Raw genomic sequence first — 15,711 nt, 5'->3', positions numbered from 1 at the left:
GTGACCTCTGACCACCAAATTCTAATGAATTCATCACTGACTCAAAGTGGACGTTTGTGCCAGATTTGATGAAATTCCCTCAAGGTGTTCTTGAGATGACACATTCATGGGATGAGATGCTGGCAAGTGAACTCAACCTATGATAACCAAAAGTTCATGTTCATCGTTGAGTCCAGGTCGTTTCTGCCAAATTTGAGGACATTTCCTCATGAGGTTCTGAAGATATTGGTTCACAAAAATGCAACACATGGGGTCAGGGTGCCCTTGACCTTTGACTACAAAAATTTGAATGAGTGCATCCTTGCCTTAAAGTGGAAATTTTTGCCAAATTTGAAGATCCTTTGACCACCAAAATCTCTTGTTCATCAATGAGCCAAATATTCTTGAGATATTGTGTTCAGAAGAATGGATAGATAGAACACCTGAAAACATAATGCCTCCGTCCAAAAACATAGTTTCCCAGTTGTAATTGCCTGGTCGTTGATTTGAATGATATTTACAAGTGGATAACAGTAACAACTGTTGGCAGTAGCAAAGCTAAACTGAAAGCAGGGGTAATCAGAATATTTCAGTTTTACTTTCCTGTTTGTATTAATTAAATAAACAAGATACAGGCTGCAGAAAGGTGTACTTCTGCGCTTCTCATAGAGCTAGACATCATTTTCAGCTAAACACACATCCAGGAGCAGTCTCTGTACCTAACACATGACGTTTACACATGGCTTTCTCTTTTGACTGTGGGTGACATGGAAAACTGGAATTTCCCAAGCATCAGACCTGGATCAGACTGTGTGCAAACTGATGAAGAGAGACCTTTCTTGTGTACTGACCGTGAGGAGCCGTCACCACATTGTTCGAGCAGCCTTCTACATTCAGGTTCTTGTCAGTGCAGCTGTAAAAAAATCAGACAAACTCAGCTTAAGAGACTACTTTTCTTTAAATCAGCTGTATGAAGTCGAAAGTTAGTTTTTTCTGCAGATAACTCTTTGTAGGGCCTTTGGGAAGAGTCTGTAGTATTACCGCTGATTGAAAATCTCATTGTGCATTCTGTTGAACATAAAAAATGACGTAACACTCCTCTGTGGGATAAGATAATTCTCCAACCTCTATAAAAGGCTTGAGAACACTCGATATTTCTTTTGAGCAACAACAAGCAACTTCACTTCTACCATTATTGCTATTTCTCACATGGTAATTCTTTAAATTCGATGTTGTGCGGACAACATGCTGATATAAAACTGTTTTAAAAACAAAAGTCATGCGTGGAATTTTAAGGCAATAATGACAACAAACTTGACAGAAGTACAAGTGTACTACTGCGTTTCTCAGACAGACAATCTGAAAGTAGACTGAGAAACACTGAACAGATTATTAATTACATTTTGGAACAATAAAAGTATCTATTCACTTCAAAAAGGAGCTTTTGTGTAATTAAATGAACAAACAGACGTACTTGACTGCTGAGCGTCCATGTGGATTGTCTGTTGGAGCTTTGGGGATTTTGGGGACAGGAGTGCTGCTGGTTCCTCTGGTAGGAGAGGTGGGGATGTAACCTGAAACTGATAAACACATGATGCACATTAGAACCTGAGTGTGCTGGAACATACTGCTGATTTTGTAATTTTTTTTGTAATTTTGGTTACTTTTTAGAAATGTTCAGGGTTCCCACAAACATTTTGAGGGACAAAACTTCAAAGTTTATCATGACGTTTTAAGGATCAATAATATATAATATGTTCCACCTTGCCTGGTATGTTTAAAAATATTAGATTTAAACTTAATTCAAATGTAATTTCATCTAGCTGTCATATATGAAAGGAGATATTGAACACAGGGAGAAAATGAAGAAACGTGTGATGGTAAAAAAAAACCCAAAACATGACTGTGGGTCATGGAAAAGTCATTGAAACATTTTGAAACTGTCCATGAAGATGTGTGGGAAAGTCAGCCCATACAACAGTCACACTGCACAATGACAGAGGTCACTCACTGGTGGAGCAGGGTCGCCCGTCTGGTTCATCAGGGCAGGCGCACACGAAACTGTTGGTCTTGGCGAAGCAGAGGTGAGTGCAGCCGCCGTTATTCACCCCGCAGAGATTTGTACCTGAATGACAGGAGGGGGAATATTCACAGACAGCCTGAGTGGCTTATTTGCAATCAGGGATAGTCTCCTCCTTTACTGTGGTTCATTTCAGGGGGTGATAATGATGAGACGTGAACGTCGATGCTGGAAAATGAAGGTCCAAGCTTTTTTAAAGAGAACTGTGATGTAATTTGTTACAAAATAATAAACAGCTCAGACTCATTACCAGAGGCTACATGAAGTAAAATACTTTTTTCCATTTATCAACTGACATTAAAAGATGCTCAAATAAATCCATGTTCAGCTAATTAACATTAGAGCGACTGCAATCAGATTTGTTTCGACAACCCCTGCCACAGTAATCATAATCAGGCCAGAGGAAAGGTACTGAAAAAGCTTCTTGTAAATCCATTTGACTACTAATTAAAGTGTTTTTTTTCTGGGAGACAGAGAAGCAAAGGCTAATCTATCTCACAATTATTTTAATTATTGATTAATCTGCCCATTATTTTCTCAATTAATTGACTGTTTTGACAATAAAATGTAAAAAATAGGAAAACATGCGCTGTGTAGTTTCCCAGAGCCCAAGGTGATGACTTGAAATCATATGTTTCATCCAACCAAATGCTGTGTTTTTTAAATAAAACACAGCATCAGAGACCGCACAGATAAACAAATCAAGGTGTTTAAAGTCTTGCTGTCAGCAGGAGGTGTCAGAATAAAAGCCTCCTTACCTGTCTGCCTGTGAGGTGATACCACTATAATGTCCATGAGGCCCTCCACGTTGGCCAGCACGGTTTCCTTGTTACGGCCCGTGTGTTTGTCCACTCGCTGGATGGACTTAGTCTGCCAGTCCGTCCAGTAGATCCAGCGGTCTTGCTGCGAGAGTCGGGAGAAAGGAGTTAGAGGGGAGGACACCGGCTTCAACTGGGGAAACGAGGGAGAAGAAGAGAGGAGAGGAAAAACACAGACAAGGAGAAGGGGGATGGGAGGAAGAAAGGGAAGGGAAAGGGGAGGAAGAAAAATGAGGGTCAGAGTGGAAGAGAAGTAGAAGAAATGGTTAAGTCGAATGAGTTCAGCATGAGTGGGAGGACGGAGAGACGACCAGTGGGAGTCACACGGTGAGCCGATGAGTGAAAGAGAGCAGGTGAGTGGAGGAGGCAGCCAAGAGGAAGGGGTCAGCCCAGTGATTGACAGCTGAGGGTGAGGGGGCGGGGTGGGGGGTACCTGTGTGAGGGCGAACGGGTGGGACACGGGGCTGACGAGGACCTGACGCAGTTTCCCGTTCAGGTCCGAACTCTCGATTCTGTCCAAGTGGGCGTCCACCCAGAAGATCCTGCAGAAAACATCACAGCTTCATAAACACACCTCAGTCTGTAAATACACTATTCATGTCCTGTGACTGCTGTAAAACAGGAGTTCAACACCCGTGAGGCTGTAGAGCCACACACAAGGGCTGACTGATTGGTACTTGAAACACTTAGGCATCGACCTAAAAAAAAATAGTACCAAGTAGTATCGAAATGTCTCCAGTCAAACAATACCTGCATATGATCCTTTTTGCAGCAGGAGTCTGGTAACACAGTGTATTTAACCCTTTCTATGTGCTGCATTTAGACACCGTCCACAAGTATTTAAACCTCTGAACCCTGAGCAAGTTGGTTTAATCTCTTTCAAAAAAGTAGGAAACAAGGCAATGAACAACTGTATAAGAAATGTCCCCAAAATTGCAAGAAATGAATAGAAATAATTTGGAAATTTAATCTTAAGAAAGCTAGCAAAAAAATTCCAGAGAATAATATTTCTAATTATCATAATAAGCATTAATTTTATAGAATAATGCTAATTATTTTAGCAGTTTTTTTTCAGGTTATTTCACTGTTTGTTCGTTTTGTTTTTTACTTTCCTGTTTGTTTTTTTCTTTTAATCCTTATTATTTTATATTTTAAGGTAATTTTCTTGTACTTTTTTTGGCTAATTTCTGGGTCATCTTTTCTTAAGTTGCTCATTTCCTTCCTTCAGTGTTTTTGAGAGAAATCAGACCAATTCCCTGGTTTCAAAGAGGTTAACAGAGTAAGCAGTTCAGCATGCTGTAATGTGACAAAAAACTATGGCTTACACTATACTATAAATCATTCAGTTCACATTATGAGTATCGAATTAAGTACTTTTTCAGGATCAGTATCTCTATAAGGGTACTAGTATCATAATGTTTTAAACAATACTCAGACTTTAACAGGTGGAACTTGACTTGGTGAGGATTTGACTGAACATTTCTCCTTCCTCATCTGAGATGGACAGCATAGTGCTACAACACATGAATTTCGATTCATGCATTTTATTTTATTCTATTTTCTATCCATTTCTCTATCTGTTTATTTAATTTCTTTATTTATCTATTTATTTATTTATTTCCCTTTTTACATTATTGATGTTTATCTGGTTGTGAATTGTGTTTTTGTACATTCACATAAACCAATAAAAAGAGAATTATATTTTTTTAAAGGATTTTCTTATTCTGCGTTTTTCTGTTTGTATCAATTTTGCTAATCAGAAAAAAAATTCAAATATTTGGTGTGTTTTATGCATGAAGAAGGTCCTATGCACTTTTAGTGACATAACAATAGCTTGTGATCATTTTTGTTATCATAGTTAAATTAAAGACCTCTATAAATGCACATAATAACAGACTTTGATTCTAAGTCAACGCCTGACAAGGAGGAGAAAAAAAAAAGACTCCCAAAATTGAAAACTAAATACCTATCCAATGAATGAATATCCAAGTAGTTCAATATTCAGGGCAAGCCCTTCTATATACACACCGGAAAAACAAAACCTGTGGGATAAATGAAAAGTGGAGGTACAGCTGCTTTTTTTGTGACCACTTGTGGGAAAAAGGTTGCACTGTTTCCTGTATCAAAAGTTTTATCTTCTAGCTCGAAATGACCTGAGAAGGCTCAACTTTCAGCAGCCCAAACTCAACTCCTCTGTATCATATCAAACTTTAATGATGAGCGTGCAAAAAAAAAACCCAGATGGGTACAGTATCTCCTTGCACAGACATGTTTCTCTCTCTGACCTTCGTGTGTCGTAGTCCAGTGTGAGACCGTTGGGCCAGCCCAGGTCCGTATTGATCAGAACTTTTCGGTCCGAGCCGTCCAGGTGAGATCGCTCAATCTTTGCAATGTGACCCCAGTCAGTCCAGAACAGGAACCTGCAGAGACGAGGGGAGACATGAGGAGACTTTCTATTGTACAAAGTTTTTTTAAAAAAAGTATCTGCAACCATGTGAAACTTTCCTGCTTCATGCTAATATTCCACTTTTTCTAGTGTTCAAAAACTGAAACAGTGGTCCATATGGTAGCAGGTTGTATATAAAATTTGGGAAGTTGTTTAGATAGAATGTGAATGTATATATTGGGGTAGGAATAAATAAGGCTGTACTTCTTCCTACTCCTTTTCCAACATGTGATATCTGAGTTTAACTGGCTTGAGTATTTATATATAGAGATTGACATGCAGGTTTGCACAGGCCTTCTTTTTCATTTTTTTGTTTTTGTTCATTGCACTTGGCTGTAGTGTTGTAGTACTCGAGATCGGTTTTAGAGGGTGTTGGTCTTGTCTCATTGACACATTTTGAGTCGGCCTTGTCTCATGTCTTGACTCAGTCTCACCCTGCTTTGGTCTTGGTCTTGTCTCGGTCTTGACACACACTCTGGTCTCAGTCAGGTCTTGGTCTCGGTTAGTATGGTCCTGACTACAACACTACTTGGCCGTAAGGCTTGTTTTCTTTTATTTAAGAGTTTTCTTTTGTTTTTCACATGTTCAAAATAATGATTCATTCATTCATTCATTCATTTCCGCATAGTTCATGATCTGGCTTTGAGACACATTTTAACAGCACCACAAAAAGTAAAAATGCTCAAGAAATTTCTTGCTTCAAAACCTAAATTTTAATTTGAGACTGAAGCCCAGTTAACCATGTCTCTCTTACCCTTTGCTCGGGAACACTGCGATGGCTCGGGGTTCATCTAAGCTGTTGTTGACCAGGACTTTGCGGCTCGTTCCATCCAGGCGGGCCACCTCGATGGTGTTGCGCCCGGTGTCAGTCCAGTACATGTTCCTGGCCACCCAGTCTACAGCCAGCCCATCTGTGGTCTTCAGACCCTGACTGATCACCGTCTCCATGCCACTGCCGTCCAGGTTTGAACGCCTAAAGGAACAAAATGAGGAGTAAAGCAACAATTAAACAAAGGCAAACTTTATCCAGGATCTGTACTTGTTTCCTCTGTCAACTGTATTTCAACATCTCTAGACGACTGACCTTGATTAATACAAATAACTACAAAATCATATTTTAATATAATGAAAGCTAAAACATAAATTCAAACTAAAAGTTTGCATGTATTGTGTTTTCACACCTTATAACATCCAGGGTGACATCAGTGTAGTAAAGTTTTCCGTCCACGCTGTCGTAGTCCAGCGAGATGACGTTGTGCAGCTCTGGCACTGGCACGTGCACGTCGGTGTGGTCGTCGGTGTCGAGGGAGATTCTGCGAACGCTGACACGGTTGGAGAAGAGCAGGTAGGACTCCGGGGAGTCATCGCATGACCTACCGTCTCCTTTGAGCAGGATGCCAGTGGGACAGGCGCAGGACGTGCCGTTGGGACGAGGCAGGCACAGGTGGGTGCAGCCCCCGTTCCTCCTGCCACACTTATTAAAGCCTGAAGAGGACAGTGACAGAAGGAGTGATGCAACGAGACACAGGTGCACTTAAAACAAAAAAAAAAACAACTTACCACACACAAGAATCTGTGCAGGTGTGCCTTACTGTTTCTATGCAACATATAATTAACTGTCACTTACTCGGAAAATTATTCAAACAACAGAAGCTATATTTTGAATCATCATGTAAGGATACCAAAAATAGAGATGGAGGGAAAAAAATCCACAAGAACCACAAGAATTGCTTTAGTGAGAGTCTAACAAAGGCCACTGAGCAAATCAGAGAAATCTAGTAAGCTGTTTGATCAGCTGTGAAACTGCAAACGTTACAAACAAACAGAAAACATTGTGCAGAGCAGGTCAAGAGATATTGTCTTGGTAATGGAAATCAAGGAAATGAGCAGTATAAATAGATGAAACTATGTTTTCATGAGACAGCAGGGCTATTTTAATTGTACCTGCCCAAATCAGACAGATAAGTGTGAACTAACTGCTGTTGTGTCAAATGACAACATGGCACTTTCTTATTTCAAGCACAAATATTTTTTTATTCACTCAAGAGCTATACTAATGGTCCTCAGACTCACCCAGTGGCCTCTCCCTGTCCACCGCCTGGATGTCCATCAGGCCCGGCAGGTTGGCTCGCACCGTGATGATGTTTGTACCCGTGTTCTTGTCAGCTCGCTGGATGCTGCGGCTCTGCCAATCTGTCCAGTAGATGTGGGAGCCCAGCAGGGTCAAACCATACGGGTGCTGGACTGGAGTCACCAGAGTGCGGCGATTCTGCCCGTTCAGGTCAGCCGCCTCGATTCTCTGGAGAGGACCAGAAAGAAGAGGGGGATTACCAACACGACTCCATAATGTCTCATGCCTTTCATCCTAATGCATTTACATTTTAAACATTTAGCCATTTAACCTTTAATTTACTAATGTCTAAAGACTTCAATGATCATGTTTGTTTCCAAATAAACTGGTACACCATCTCACAGCTTTGTCTCTGTACAGTCCAAAAATGTAGACCAAATTTAGGCCAACCTGGAAGTTAGAGTCGCCCTGGTTACCTTGTCAAAAAGCCTGTGGAATTTTTCCATTGTATTCTACATTGGTTCATGAAATGGACATGTTTTGTTCTGCAAGATAATCGTCACAAATGAACCATAACTGCAATTGCCCAAAGGAAAAAAAGCTAACATTAGGCTATGAATAAACTACTACAATGTTGCATGACTTCAACATCTCTACCAAAACAAGGCTGTAAAGCTGTGTTCAGCGTGAAGACATCCTGTAGTCTTATTTAGCCACTTTTCACTTAAAAACAATCCCATTGGGGTATTTACTGACATATTTTATGTCATAGAACAAAATGTGAAAGTCTCTTCGGCTTGTATTAACTACAGACCTTTTTCAGGTTTCTAACCAAAAACCCATAAAAAAGGCCCACTGACGTCCAAGATGAGAGAACAACAAGTGCTAAAATGCAAACTCTCTATGCAAACACTATTCTGGCCTGAGTTTACTTCATATACTGTTGTTTTTTTTCTCACTACCAAGCCCTTGTTGAGAAAGTGCTACACAGATATAGATTATCATTATCACTTTTAACCATCCCTCTGGTTCAGATTGACCCAGAGTGATATATAATCACTATAACAGCAGAATAAAGTTAAATTCTGGGTTCAATAACATTGTGAGTCATTAGAAACACAGAGACCAGGTGCTGACCTCAGTGTGAGCGTCGGCCCACAGTAACTGTGAGCCGGCCATGTCGATGGCCAGGCCGTTGGGCCAGCCCAGGTTGTTGCTGATAAGGACCACGCGGTCTGATCCGTCCATCGCTGAGCGCTCCAGTTTAGCGTGCTCGCCCCAGTCTGTCCAGTACATATAACTGGAAAAGAGACAGAGAAATAGACAGACAAAAAGGTCAAAGGTCAAACAGTGTAAGAAAACTGAGTAGAAAAAAAGAGATGAAATAATGAGGGCATGCTGGGTAATGGGAACAGCAAATATTACACATGTCGTTTGGAAAACAAAGTCAAGATCCTACACAATCATTGGACCTTCCCTTCTTTGGAGAGCTAAAACAAAGGATTTATGACAATAAATATAATACTGAAGTGAATTTATGGTGTGAGGTCACCCAATAATCTGAAATCAATAAGCTATTATGCTATAGCGGCCTCACCCCATCTCATGGTAGAGGGCGATGGCTCGAGGGCTGTCCAGGCTTTGCCAGACGAGAACTTTCCTCATGGAGCCGTCCAGGTTGGCAGCCTCGATGCGGTTGGTTCCCGTGTCCGTCCAGTAGATCTTCCTGCCAACAGCATCCACCGCCAGGCCATCGGTCGTCACCAAACCTACAGAGAGAGACGGGAAGAGAGAAAAATGGTCTTCATGACACTCTGAATAGGTGGAGATAAGCAGCATCGTACATGTGAGCTGTCCTCCTCACCTGTAGATATGATGTCTTCTTGTTCTTTTCCGTTGATGTTTGACCTGCTGATTTTCTTCAGTGTGCTGTCAGACCAGTAGACTTTTCCTGCAGGGGGCGCAACGTACATGTAAGGACTTACATCACGTATTAGAGACAAACAAATGGGCTTACAATCATGTGTTTCTATCGCTTTTTAAAGTATTTACTGTCTTATTGTATGGTTTATTTATTATGGGATATGTGCAATATTGTGCCTTAATTTTTGTGTCCAAATTAAGGCATAATATTGCACCATGACCAAGACCATGTTGTCCACTGTACATTGTTTGTCCTTTTAAACCTGGGCAAATTGATGTGATTTCTTTTTAAAATATGGGGAAAAGGCATTTAGCAACTTAGTAAGAAATGTTTCACAAATTGAAATATAATAGTGGATTTAGGATATTATTTTTAAAAAGCTAGAGAAATATTTCTAGGGGAAAAGTAGAAAAAACGTTATGTATAATTATCATAATTACAGATATAAATTAAGTTACAAAATTAATATAATTTTTAAAAATAATTTGTGTGTGTTTTTTGAAACAATTTTTAGGTAATATTTTGTCTTTTTGACTAATTTCTTGCTATATTCTGGGTCATTTCCTCTTTTATTTATCATTGCCTTTTTCCAATGGTTTTGACAGAAATCACGTCGATTTGCTCTGGTTTCAAAGGGTTAACGATTCTTATGTACTGACTGTCATTCAGCTATGTGCGGCTCTCTTTTGCCAAGCCAAATTTCCCTCATCTCATCTCATCTAACAGGTGTTCGGAAACTTTGAGGAGGCGTACGAACCTTCTTTGGGGTCGACTCCGATGGCGATGGTGTTTTTCATGGAGCTGTTGACGGCCAGAACCACATCAGCAAAGTAGGGGATATCCAAAGAAACCATCCTGATGTCTGTCCTCCTTGCAAAGATCAGGAAGCTGTTCATTCCTGCACACACGCACACATCAGCACACACATTAGAGCAGTGAGAACACAAAGGGGGCCGACATGCTTTCATCTTCCTGAAAGCAAAGATTTGTGACATTAACCCTTTGAACTTTAAGCTGTTTTGGTTCAGTTTTCTCTCCTATGATTTGCAGGTTTGTGAAAGATATTTTCAAGAATTTTATCAACGGTTAATTTTTTTTCCTTTTTAAAATGAATGTTTTGGGATAACATTTCGCCTCACATCTTTAGTGATGCTGACATTAACCTCTTCCACCCCACAAGGATGCCAGTGTCCTCGGTCGACATTACTGCCTTTGAAAAACTGGCCATTTTCAGAGGGGTCCCTTGACCTCTCACATTAAGATATCTGAATAAAAATGGTTTCTATGGGTACCCATGAGTCACCTTTTTACAGACATGCCAACTTTTTACATGGATTATAAATGTGCTTGTTATGGCTATTTTAAAAAAAGTTAAACAGTCTTGGAATTGGATAAACTGAGATTGAGTGTGAAGCTGAGAGTCTTGTGAATTCAATAAGCCTAATAGAAACTGTGTAATTGGTGTAAAATGACCTATTGTGACCTCTATGATAATCAGAGCCTCATGAAACTTACTGCCACAAAATAGAGACCTCGACGTTCAGAGGGTTTGGCTGGTTTGGTATGTTGTGAGCTGCTTATCAGATCGCCAAAAAAAATGCGACTATGACAGAAATCTCCAAATGTCAAAAGTTCATACCCACACAGATATTTATGTGGTACATATGTAATACCAAATTTGGGTAACAAATGGTATCAACCCCAAAATTGACAAAAAAAAAAAATTTAAAAAAATTATGAGACATAATTGAACCATTATATACTTCCATCATCATTATCTGACCCCTTATACACTCCAAACTTTAATAGTTTGAATATTTACTACAGATTTATGACTACACACACAGTACTGAGCTGCATCTTAAACTAATCTTCAGGTTCCAGCTTGTAGATGATGTATGCCTCTCCTATTTTGCATATACTGTTGACCTGCTATCTCGCCCTGAAGATCCCCTGCCCCCCTAACATAAAAAAGGGTCTTTGGAAGGGAGTGGCAAAGTGGCACAGGTTAGGTTTAATGTTGCCTCAGGGGTAAACAAGTTAGAATCTATGTAGGATTCATCACAGCCCATTTTTTTTTTTAATGGATGTCTTTGTATTTTGGTTAATCTACACAATGAAAATCATGAGCATTTTCGTTATCAAGTTATCACTGTAAACGTGAATAATCAAACAACAATAAAGTGGATTATTTTTGACACTGAGGACAAAGTCTCGTACCCGGCGTGCAGGTTTTTCCATCCGTCTGCAGGTTGATCCCGGTGGGACAGGCACAGCTGGAGGCTTTGGGAGCCGGAGCCAGCAGACAGAGGTGGCTGCAGCCTCCATTATTCACCGCACATGGGTTACGCACTACAGATGGAGACACACAAAGCAACTGGGCTCACCCTCCGTCCTACTTTCCAGTGTAGCTTAGAGGCGAGGAATGGAAAGGGAATGGGAAATATTGAGGCAAACAAAACAGAAATGCACAACATCCCTTGAGGGAACATGGGAAAGCCCCACACATCAGTGAGATCAGTGAGGTTTCACTTTGGTATGAGCCCCCGAGGCTCTCTGGCCTCTCAGCCGGGGATCTGGGTTCGGTTTACCTGTAATCCTCTCAGTGTCAGCAGAGACCAGATCTGAGCTCAGAGAACAGACGGCAAAAAAAACCCCAGAAAAGCAGAAAGTGACAGGAAGAGATTTTCATCCTTCGTCACAAGAGGCAACGCAAGTCAGACAGGACACGTTAAGTGTAGGGACACATTACTCATTTTTTTATTTTATAACTCTGTAGTGCAGCACTTTGGATTTGAAAAGAAAAGATGAATATAAATTTTAAGTGTGTGTGAAATGAACTGACATGTTATGTAATTCACATTTTTTCAGTTTCTCTTTTTTTAATTCTTACTGGTCTCTGGACGTCTGTCCTTTCATTGTCTAATATTGTTGTCTTTTTGCTTTAGTATTTTTTGTGAAGCACTCTGAGCTGCATCCAGTGTGTAAAATTAATTATTTTTCAATAATGAATTAATTTATTTTTTAATTACTAAGTGTATTATTATTATAATTATTATGGAAGAACAATGAAGGACTAAAAGCTATTTATATACATAGTCCCAATTATCCTGAACATACATGTTGTATGTTCAGTATCTACACCAGTAATGACATTTACATTTACATTTACATTGTTTTCCGTAACATAACTCTGGGCCTATATTGATGTTTTGTACCGCACAGAACTACAAGGTTATTTCTACATGGGAAAAAAAATCAGACTTACTGAATAAGCCTCTACTGCTGTGCACAGTGGCTGCTTACGCTGATGCTAACAGGACAGGCTGCTCCATAGCTTAAAACCCTGGAGGCCCATTAGTCAAGCTTGAGCAGATAGCAATAATTATCTACTAAAAATGGCTGGAGTTCTTACACTGCCCATCTGATGTGGATGTAAAGTTCCTCAAATTACAGCCGGCACTTAAAACCAATGCCATTGTTTAATTCATTTTAATGGCTAAATTTACATACTCTAATATTCCACTATTATTCCAAAATGACAACATTCAGAATTTGATACGGGTCATTTAAACAGCATATCCTGTTTGGAATAATTCATTTAACTTATTCCAAATAAAACATTGTCTGATTAACACATGTAGGATATGCCACCATTATTCAGGATGTAGGTGCATTCTTTGTCGCCTGTTTAGGGTTAGATTGGTGTGTTGTCATGGATATCTTGTATGCAAACCAACTAGACAACAGTTTGCAAGGTTTTAGTAGAGATGCATGCCTAAAAGAAAAGCTGACATTTCTGATTGGAAGAACAAACACACCTACTTTAACACATTCTGAATATCTTGGATATTAACAGGTTTTTGGATATGCACAAGTATTTATCAGCTCATAAGTCATGGGGGTGTTTTACATTAATTACAGTAGGCATGGCTGCATAGAAACAGCATAAAATGAATATTTCACCAACATTTGTTGGTGAAATATTCATTTTCATCAGCCATGCAAGCAACTAAGTCAGAATATTGAGAATATATTAAGTACTGAATAGCGAATATTGTAACGCTTATTTGTTTTAACATTTTTATATATATTTTAAATGTGTCTTTATGCGTAAATCTCATCCTGATTTGTGAAGAACAGTATTTATCTCCCCTGTATATTCAGTGTGTATTATGGAGATGACAAAGAAACCTGATTCTGATATTGTCGTTTTTAAATATAAGGGCCAAAATAGAAATATTGTGTGCATGTAAACTTAGTCACCCTGTTGAAGCACAGAGACAAAACAGTAACAATGTGTCACCGCCCTCTGACTTGCCGACTGCTCTGTATACGTACATTTCAATCTTGATCGAGCAAATAGACGCACACAGACCTGTCTCTCGATGTCGGTGGAACATGTGAATATCCATGAGATTCTCCAGGTTTTCGGCCAGTGTGTGTCGACCCAAGCCGGTGAGCTTGTCGGCACTCTGGATGCTCTTGGACTGCCAGTCTGTCCAGTACAGCTTGTCCTGGTGTACGGTCAGGCCAAAGGGGTGAGGCAGCTGGCTGCCAATCAGAACCTGTAAGCAAAAACAGAAGCAGAGCTCTGGTGAGATCTGTAAACAGTCAGAATGAATAGAAAAACAGAAAAACCAGTTCCTCAAATCACTGCTAACAAAATACCTTAAATTATTATTTTAAAAAAATGTCTTAAACACATTATGTTATAAAAAAACTCTACCTGTCGGTCAGAACCGTCAAAGTTGCCAAATTCAATAGTCTTCATTCCAGCGTCGGCCCAGTACAGCCGTTTGGTCTCGTAGTCAATGGCGAGTCCGTTGGGCCATGTCAAGTTTGACGAGATGATGACGATGCGACTGGAGGCGTCCATTCCTGCACGCTCGATCTTTGGGTTGGCACCCCAGTCGGTCCAGTACATGAAACTACAAGAAAAAAAAATTGAACGAATGAGAAGGACTGAGAGTGCCATGCAAAGTTCATGTTCACACATTACTTTCAAAACTTTTTAATTTTGGGTGTCTACAGTTATCAGGAGGAAAAAGTCTTCACACTAACTCCATGCCAGGAGGTCAAAACAACCGTGAGAAGATCGAAACGATGTCCTCATTTAACTTGTGTGGCATGGAGTAAGTGTGCAGGCATTACTTTTTTCCTAATGTATGTTGTCTTTTCTGATAGCCTTGCACCTACATAGTGTACGAATAACTACCCTCTCTCAACATCTTTACAGGTATCAGACACTTAACTTTAATGCTTTTTAAGACCTATAGAAGGTATTTTTAAATCAACTGTAAAATCATCTTTTTCTTATTCAAGAATTAAGTAAGTAAGTAAGTAAGTACAAAGGTGCAGAAGTTGATTTTATGCAAGAATATGATTAGTTCAGTATTAGGTTTAAATATTGTAACATCAGAAATGTGGACTTTCACACACAAAAAGTGAGAATCTTTTCAACAAAAATACATTAAAAGATGGATAAACGAAAATAAATAAAATGTTTTATATAATAAAACCTCACAAATTTAAATTTAGGACCATTTAATGGCTATTTAAGGCATGTTCAGACCATTTAAGGACTTTCAGACACCCTGTGATCATCTCACCCCCCGACTGGATCAACAACAATGTCCCTGGGCCGGTCCAAGTTCTCCCATATCAGGACAGTCCGCATGCTGCCATCAGCATTAGAAACCTCGATACGGTCTGTACCTGAAAAACCCAAGAGATGATGCAACTGGTTGAAATCAGAGAGCACATAAAGAATCACAAACATGATTTTATGTGACAATGTGTAAAGTGAAGCTGTTTACCAGCATCAGTCCAGTAGAGCTTGTTGGTCACCCAGTCAATTGCCAAACCTGCTGGGCTCTCCAGACTGGTGTCCACCACCACCTGGGAAAACAGGGGCAATGCAAATCTGAATCTGCTCAGTTCTTGTTTGAACTAAACTCAACTGAACATTCGCATTATCTTGTACAGAGCATGCATTGCTGTTGCACTTTCACATCAGCCCCAGTAGATGGCAGTATAACACAAACTTAAGTTCTGCGGCTCCCTCTGATAAGTCTAAAACAGATAAGAAGAGCTTTCAGAGTTGAGTCAGACTGTAGATGCCACTGACCTCCTGCTTGGTGCCGTTCCACAGCGCTCTGTTGATGGAGTCAGTGGTGACGTCCGTCCAGTAGATGTAGCCATCTTTGGCGTCCCAGTCCAGAGCCACGGCATTGCGCACATCAGCCAGAGGGATGACATCATCGGACATGTCCTCTGTGTCGAAGCTGATCCGTCGGATGTCCGTCCTTCGGGCAAAAAGCAGGAACTTGTCAAGACCTGATTAAAGACCAAAGGTCTTCTGTCAGTCTTCTAGGTTTAACAGTGGGGTCA

At 40.1% G+C, this 15,711-nt stretch overlaps 1 protein-coding gene across 3 annotated transcripts in view; it reads right to left on the bottom strand.

Annotated features, from left to right (window-relative positions):
• The window catches only part of lrp4 (low density lipoprotein receptor-related protein 4), a 152,304-nt gene that overhangs the window by 7,622 nt on the left and 128,971 nt on the right, over positions 1-15,711 (bottom strand). For 2 of the 3 annotated variants that reach the window (XM_042490760.2, XM_088069852.1), the window contains exons 17-35: positions 15,449-15,657; positions 15,138-15,219; positions 14,931-15,036; positions 14,048-14,249; positions 13,697-13,886; positions 11,539-11,670; positions 10,076-10,216; positions 9,259-9,345; positions 8,992-9,163; positions 8,532-8,694; positions 7,397-7,622; positions 6,505-6,808; positions 6,078-6,296; positions 5,163-5,297; positions 3,311-3,419; positions 2,818-3,010; positions 1,991-2,104; positions 1,454-1,559; positions 831-892 (exon numbers count right to left, since the gene is read on the bottom strand). In XM_042490760.2, coding sequence (XP_042346694.1) covers positions 831-892; positions 1,454-1,559; positions 1,991-2,104; positions 2,818-3,010; positions 3,311-3,419; positions 5,163-5,297; positions 6,078-6,296; positions 6,505-6,808; positions 7,397-7,622; positions 8,532-8,694; positions 8,992-9,163; positions 9,259-9,345; positions 10,076-10,216; positions 11,539-11,670; positions 13,697-13,886; positions 14,048-14,249; positions 14,931-15,036; positions 15,138-15,219; positions 15,449-15,657 — 2,952 coding nt within the window. The remainder of the gene's footprint in view (positions 1-830; positions 893-1,453; positions 1,560-1,990; positions 2,105-2,817; positions 3,011-3,310; positions 3,420-5,162; positions 5,298-6,077; positions 6,297-6,504; positions 6,809-7,396; positions 7,623-8,531; positions 8,695-8,991; positions 9,164-9,258; positions 9,346-10,075; positions 10,217-11,538; positions 11,671-13,696; positions 13,887-14,047; positions 14,250-14,930; positions 15,037-15,137; positions 15,220-15,448; positions 15,658-15,711) is intronic. The other variant, XM_088069824.1, reaches the window with a different exon arrangement.

Source organism: Plectropomus leopardus, chromosome 1 (genome assembly GCF_026936395.1).
Source record: "Plectropomus leopardus strain MGB_pleo_1.0 chromosome 1, ASM2693639v1, whole genome shotgun sequence".
Lineage (NCBI taxonomy): Eukaryota > Metazoa > Chordata > Actinopteri > Perciformes > Serranidae > Plectropomus > Plectropomus leopardus.
The sequence above is the reverse complement of the archived record's forward strand: the minus strand, read 5'-3'. Positions and strand labels throughout refer to the sequence as shown.